The sequence below is a fragment of the Pteropus alecto genome, unplaced genomic scaffold (assembly GCF_000325575.1).
Source record: "Pteropus alecto unplaced genomic scaffold, ASM32557v1 scaffold72, whole genome shotgun sequence".
Classification (NCBI taxonomy): Eukaryota; Metazoa; Chordata; class Mammalia; order Chiroptera; family Pteropodidae; genus Pteropus; species Pteropus alecto.
In genome coordinates this window covers 16,007,119-16,014,598 of record NW_006436811.1, presented here as the reverse complement: position 1 = coordinate 16,014,598, position 7,480 = coordinate 16,007,119, and the positions used below count along the sequence as shown (strand labels likewise).

General features: G+C 33.7%; 1 protein-coding gene across 1 annotated transcript; it reads left to right on the top strand.

The window, feature by feature from the left end:
• The first annotated feature begins 491 nt into the window (after nt 1-491).
• On the top strand, nt 492-7,031 carry SLITRK6 (SLIT and NTRK like family member 6). Its single transcript, XM_006913806.1, has 2 exons — nt 492-993; nt 3,286-7,031. The coding sequence occupies exon 2, from the start codon at nt 3,310-3,312 to the stop codon at nt 5,830-5,832; it is 2,523 nt and encodes an 840-aa protein (XP_006913868.1). The 5' UTR covers nt 492-993; nt 3,286-3,309; the 3' UTR covers nt 5,833-7,031.
• The last annotated feature ends 449 nt before the right edge of the window (nt 7,032-7,480 follow it).

Sequence of the window (7,480 nt, the reverse complement as noted above, 5' to 3'; positions counted from 1 at the left end):
TTTACAAAAAAAAATTTAAAGAGTGAATACAAAAATGCAAATGTTTCAGGATAGCAGTTCATGTTAATATTTTAAAATGTAATTCCTGCCCAGTTTCAGCCATGAATACCAGTTAAAATAAAAAATAAAAAAGAAAGCAACTATTCTACAGGCAGCATGCTTGCAGTTTTTCTACACACATGTGTGCAAACAGTACAGCACTGTGCTAGATGAAAATTTAACATAATGTATTATTTAGCTTTCTGTGGAACGTAAAATATTATTAAGCATTTTAAATGACATGTAATTATTTTCATCAAAATTTACTTGCGCTATAATTCACTAATTCACTTTCATATTTGGTATGAAAAGGGAGTGGAAAGACCATTTGCAGAAAGAGGAGGGGTTAAGCCGTCCCAAGGTGGAGCTCTCTCTTGTGTTAAATGACACTGGCAGATTAAAGCTCTCTGATGGGGAAGGGCTTAAGGCTGAGTCAAAAGCCAAGAAGTCTCTTTATTTACGCCTACCTCCCAGCCCTTGGCAATCTGACTAATAACAAACTGAGCTAACAAGAAAGACTAGAAAGGGAGGAAAGAGAACCCTGCTGCAGCTCGGATCTACAACCTAAGAAAGCAAGAGTGATCAGTCCCAGCTCTGTGAAACATCTTGTTTATTTACTGCATTCGGCAGTTTGCAAATGGTTAACTATATGCAAAAAAGTCAGCGTAGCTGTGAAGTATGCCGTGAATTTTAATTGGGGGAAAAAAGGACAACTGCTTCAGGATGATTTAGTATGCACTCTGTTTGAAATATTGTCAATGAAATGCTCAGCATTTTGGCTCTGACTAGAGGTTTTCACTTTATAAAGTGATGAGACTCGCCAAAAAGTGATATTTAAGAAGAAAGTAAGCGGTGGTTAGTGTTTTCTTTTTTAATAAAGAAAGTGAATTTACTTTGAACATCTCTTCCAGCTGTGCATTACAGATAACGTCAGTAAGAGTCTCTGCTTTACAGGTAAGATGAATGTTTCCAGACTTTTTTGTTCCCTATTTTTGCATTATCCTAAAGTGGTTGAATGTATGTTTGTCCTCAAAAAAATAACTTTGCATTAAAGGCTATCCAGTTTCATTCTTGCTCATTGGCACAACTAATACTGTAGCAGATGCCTGTTTTCTCTGAGCAGCAGACATTTAGTCCAACAGCTGGCTGTGGAGAAAAACAAATAAAATAATATGCCAATATATCTTTTACAGCATGCAGTTTGTTACTGGAAACTAAATATGTGTGCTTTTTGAAACAAGATAACTTTAAAATGCCACTGTTGAATTTAAAACATAAGCAGAATATTAAAAGATTCTTTATATTTTGTATACTACTTTTATTAATTCCTGACTTAAAAATATGTATATTCTAAAAATATGTAAGTGGAGATTTTTACCTCTTTAACATTGTATCAAAATGATCAATACAGAACCACTCTTCACATCTGTATGTATTTCAAAAAAAACATTAGAAATTATTTCCTAGGGCATTTTGGAAAGCCTAAAATGCATGTAAGATTTTTTTAAAAAAATCATAAAAGGTAATCATCTGGAAGTTATTTACTATTTTCTCAAGATGCTGTGCCTGGTGAAACCAATAACATTCTTTCTTCGTAATCTATGGAGAAGCACTTTTAATGTTTGTAGAAGCTAATCCACAAGTTGAGGCTCCAGCTACAAGCTTCTTGATTCTAAGCACAGTACTCAGAGCTGTTTAAAATCAAACTATTTCCCTATGGAAATGTCGACTCGGCTAACTTTTTTCCTTTGTATAAAGAGGCACTATATTGTTTTATTTCTTTGATTACCTTTTACCTTTCAATGTATTTCATGAAATAAAGTTTATTTTCAGAATTATTCTGGGGTGTTTTATCTGATTGTGAATTTTAAATAGATTCAAAGTTACTATTTACATTCCATTTAGAAAAATCTCAAAAAGTTGAATAATTACAAGATATGGTGTTTGTTTACTTTTTGATTTAGTTGATATGAATTTAAATATGATTCTTAAAGAAAAATAATTAGATACCATTACAGTTATGCATTTACCTTGTCGCTGTCACTTCAGACTTAGAATCTTTTTAAATTTGCTATCTCAGACATATGTCTTAAAGTTTTAAGGCGCTGAAATATGTGATGTTATCCTGTTATTTTTTTATTTCGCAAATTAGAGATATCCTCAAATATTTTAGTATAGTGCAGTTTGTTTCAGAATTCATTATTTGTGACTTTAAGCCTTATAATAAAGGAGATCAACTGCTTAATTATGTGATGACGGTCAATGCCCTAAAGCCTATTTCAAGACCTCATTAGAAAGTCATTTGCTAGAATTTTACAGGAGGCACTCTTTATTCTTCTAATAGCCAAAAATGTGTGTTAAAGATCAGTTTGTCTTCTTTAGTTTTTATGATATTAACTTTATTCATAACAGAATTTAAAAGTAGCAGGAAATATTCTACCTCTAGAAAGTCAATATAAAATGTGACTCAAGTGAAATTTGAATGGGCACTCTTAATTATATGTAGCTAATACTATTAGGCTTATACGAAGTTCCTTAGGAAGCATAGTTAAAACGAAATTCTTTTTATAGTGTTCCACTTTATTAAGTGGTCAGAGATGTATTTTCCTCAAGAATTTTAATAAAAAATTAAATTTATAAGTATCTTGAGCCTAATCCAAAGCAGGTTAAAGCACAAACACAATTATTAGATATTATATTGTGAGATCAAGTTCAAAAATATAAATAAGGAAATAAATACTGCATGCATGCATACATTTTTTTCCTAGCTGTCATTTTTACATTCCCTACAGTTCTCTCTGCTTCTGGCTAATACCTACATATTCATCTTTTACTTTAATCCTTCAATCTTAGATTCATCTACTTTGTGGTTTAAAAATATCAGGGTCTTTTCAAATATATACCTTTGCATCATACCAAAGTTTCAATCGTCCATTTAGCCAATACCTCTCTCATCTATTAAAAATGCAGTTTATTTGGCAGATGTGAACACAACTGATGATATAATATTTTAAATTCTCCTTGACCTAAATTTTATAATTTGGTCACAGTGCAAGTTAAAATAAATATGCCTGTCATGGAATTAGAAAAAATAAAAGACAATGTAGATGCAGCAAAGTGTTTGTATTTTCAGAGTAATCAATATTTTTCTTTTTAGAGGAAAACCTATCATTTTGAAAACATCAGACTCATCTCCTCCCTGCTTCTGTCCACTAAAGCCCATTGCTATTGCATTTTATTTTACAGAATCAGATTCTATCACATGACAACATGAAGCTGTGGATTCATCTCTTATATTCATCTCTCCTTGCCTGTATATCTTCACAATCCTCATCTCCAGTGTCCTCAGCCGGAGGTTCTTGTGATTCTCTTTGCAATTGTGAGGAAAAAGACGGCATGATGCTAATAAATTGTGAAGAAAAAGGTATCAAGACATTATCCCAAATAACTGTGCCACCATCACGACCTATCCACTTAAGTTTATTAAATAATGACTTAACAATGCTTCACACGAATGACTTTTCTGGGCTTACCAACGCTATCGCAATACACCTCGGATTTAACAATATTGCAGATATTGAGACTGGTGCATTTAATGGCCTTGGCCTTCTTAAGCAACTTCATATCAATCACAATTCTTTAGAAATCCTTAAAGAGGATACCTTCCATGGACTGGAAAACCTGGAATTTCTACAAGCAGATAATAATTTTATTACTGTGATTGAACCAAGTGCCTTTAGCAAGCTCAACAGACTTAAAGTGTTAATTTTAAATGACAATGCTATTGAGAGTCTTCCTCCAAACATATTTCGATTTGTTCCTTTAACCCATCTAGATCTCCGTGGAAATCAGTTGCAAACATTGCCTTATGTTGGTTTTTTAGAACACATTGGCCGAATATTGGATCTCCAGTTGGAGGACAATAAATGGGCCTGCAATTGTGATTTACTACAGCTAAAAATATGGTTGGAAAACATGCCTCCACAGTCTATAATTGGTGAAGTTGTATGTAACAGCCCTCCAGTTTTCAAAGGAAGTATACTAAGCCGACTGAAAAAGGAATCAATTTGCCCCACTCCACCATTGTATGAAGAACATGAGGATCCTTCAGGATCATTACATCTGGCAGTAACATCTTCAATAAGTGATAGTCGCATGTCAATCAAGACCACATCCCTTTTAAAAACACCCACCAGAGTTCCGGGTTTGATACCTTATATTACAAAACCATCCACTCAACTTCCGGAACCCTACTGTCCTATTCCTTGTAACTGCAAAGTGTTATCCCCATCAGGACTTCTAATATACTGTCAAGAACGCAATATTGAAAGCTTATCAGATTTAAAACCTCCTCCACAAAATCCTAGAAAGCTTATTCTAGCGGGGAATATTATTCATACATTATTGAAGTCTGATCTAGTGGAATACTTCACTTTGGAAATGCTTCACTTGGGAAATAATCATATCGAGGTTCTTGAAGAAGGATCATTTATGAATTTAACAAGATTACAGAAGCTCTATCTAAATGGTAATCATCTGACCAAATTAAGTAGAGGCATGTTCCTTGGTCTCCACAATCTTGAATACTTATATCTTGAATATAATGCAGTTAAGGAAATACTACCAGGAACCTTTAACCCAATGCCTAAACTTAAAGTCCTCTATTTAAATAACAATCTCTTACAAGTTTTACCACCACATATTTTTTCAGGGATTCCCCTAACAAGGATAAACCTTAAAACAAACCAGTTTAGTCATCTACCTGTAAGCAACATCTTGGATCACCTTGATTTACTGACCCAGATTGACCTTGAGGACAATCCCTGGGATTGCTCCTGTGACCTGGTTGGATTGCAGCAATGGATACAAAAATTAAGTAAGGACACAGTGACAGATGACATCCTCTGCACTTCTCCAGAGCACCTAGACAAAAAGGAATTAAAAGCACTAAATAGTGAACTTCTTTGCCCAGGTTTGGTCAATAACCCATCCCTGCCAACTCATACTAGTTACATAATTGTCAGTACTCCTACAACCTCAACTACAGCTGATACTATTTTAAGATCACTTACTGATGCTGTACCACTATCTGTTTTAATATTAGGACTGCTGATTGTGTTCATAACTATTGTGTTCTGCGCTGCAGGAATAGTGGTTCTTGTTCTCCACCGCAGGAGAAGATACAAGAAGAAGCAAGCAGATGAGCAGATGAGAGACAACAGTCCCGTGCATCTTCAATATAGTATGTATGGCCATAAAACAACTCACCACACTACTGAAAGGCCCACTGCATCACTCTATGAGCAGCACATGGTAAGCCCCATGGTTCATGTCTATAGAAGTCCATCCTTTGGCCCAAAGCATTTGGAAGAAGAAGAAGAAAGAAATGAGAAAGAGGGAAGTGATGCAAAACACCTCCAAAGAAGTCTTTTAGAACGGGAAAATCATTCGCCACTCACAGGATCAAATATGAAGTACAAAACCACAGACCAAATGACTGAATTTTTATCTTTCCAAGATGCCAGTTCATTATATAGAAACATTTTAGAGAAAGAAAGAGAGCTTCAGGAACTGGGAATCACAGAATACCTAAAGAAAAACATTGCTCAACTCCAGCCTGATATGGAGGTACACTATCCAGGAGGCCACGAAGAGTTAAAATTAATGGAGACATTAATGTACTCAAGACCAAGGAAGGTGTTAGTGGAACAGACTAAAAATGAGTATTTTGAACTTAAAGCTAACTTACACGCTGAGCCTGACTACTTAGAAGTCCTGGAACAGCAAACATAGATGAAGAGTTTGAGGGCTTTTGCAGAAACGCTGTGATTCTGTCTTAAGTCTAAAATTTATAAATAAGTGCCTTACATGAGTGTGTCATCAACCAGAATTTAAGCACAGCAGTATTCTCATGGGGAAAAAATAAATAAAAGAAAAAGAAACTCAGGGATCACTGGGAGAAGCCATTGCATTGTCTTTAGGTAATTTTGTATGTTCCCAATAAAATAAATCCTTGCATGTAAATCATTCAAGGATGATAGTAATATTACTCTAAATGTTTAAAAGTGTTTCACAGAAGTTCTCTTGCACATCTAAAAGGGTTGAATATTTAAGCAACCCTAATTTTCTTGAATTACTTTACCTGTGGATTAAATAGAATTGGATTTTGTCATTTAAAAATTATAACTGTATATATAGTATTAATATATAAGAAATATATTGTTTATATAACCAATATATGTACTACAAAAAATATACATTGTCAAATACACCTAATTTTCTTGCTATAAAGGCAAAGGAACTGGACCTTTAAAATTATCTATAGTAAGAAAAAAAATCAGAGGTTGAATTATACAGGCTAACAGTGGCCCGAACTTTGAACATTTGAGGATCAAAAAATAATACCACTGCTATGCTTTCTGAATTTAAAAATAAGAATGATTAATATTTCTGGTGGAATAAATAAGCAAAATTTGGGGGTTTTCTGCACATTTTGTGTGGACAATCTTATTGTTGATGCTGCTGTGAACTAAGGTATGTCATTTGTGCTTCAAGTTCATTTCTTATTCTTAAGATATTTGTAAAATGCTACTGATATTCAACTGTAAATATGATTAGTGCATCCATTAAGTTTGATTTCTTTCATAACATTAATTCTTTGTAAATTTGAATGACCAAAATAGAAATATGTTTCTTGTGGCAAGTAATTCATAGGTGTAAAACAAATAGAAAAATTATTATTTTATTTTTATTGATGTGTACTGATAGTTGCCATAAATTAGTAGCAAAGGCATGTCTGAAGGTAAGTGATTTCAGTTGCCTCAAGAGTGGCACAATGTAGCTTTATTTTATAAGAAAGATAGCTAGATTTCTATGAACTATTTATTCTGTACAGTTTTGTATATTTTTGGTTCACAAAGTTAATTATTCTTGGGTGCCTTTCAAGAAAATTAAAAATACTGCTCACTACAATAAAACTAAAATAAAAGCCCTCTTTTTAAATGTACTTTCTTCGATTAGTCTGATCTGTAATTCAACCAAGTCAGGATTAACACATGCACACATTCACACACACAAATGCAAAATAGGATCTCTGTCTGTTGTCACCCACACAGAATCATCTTGTTCACCATGTGCAAAAAGGCTATTTAATGTCTGGATATGATTGACACAGAGCCAGACTTAAAGTCTGAGCAGTAGTTCTCCCTTTCCAGCAAACTATTTTCCCACTCAATACAAAAGGAAATGACTTATTTTTCTTCTTTCTGATTATACAATGAATCATGCAACAAATTTTTACGAAGAAAAATGGGGTTAATCAAGTTAATCTAGTTTTGTGTTTTGAACATCATGCAGATCCATGCACAGGGTTAGGAAGAAACATATTTTCTATTAGGAAGAATTTTCTTCACTACTAGAAAAACATATATTATTTCGTTTT

Bases quoted from the DNA above. Each gene is read 5' to 3' on its own strand.
- SLITRK6 (XM_006913806.1), top strand. From the start codon at position 3,310: ATGAAGCTGTGGATTCATCTCTTATATTCATCTCTCCTTGCCTGTATA.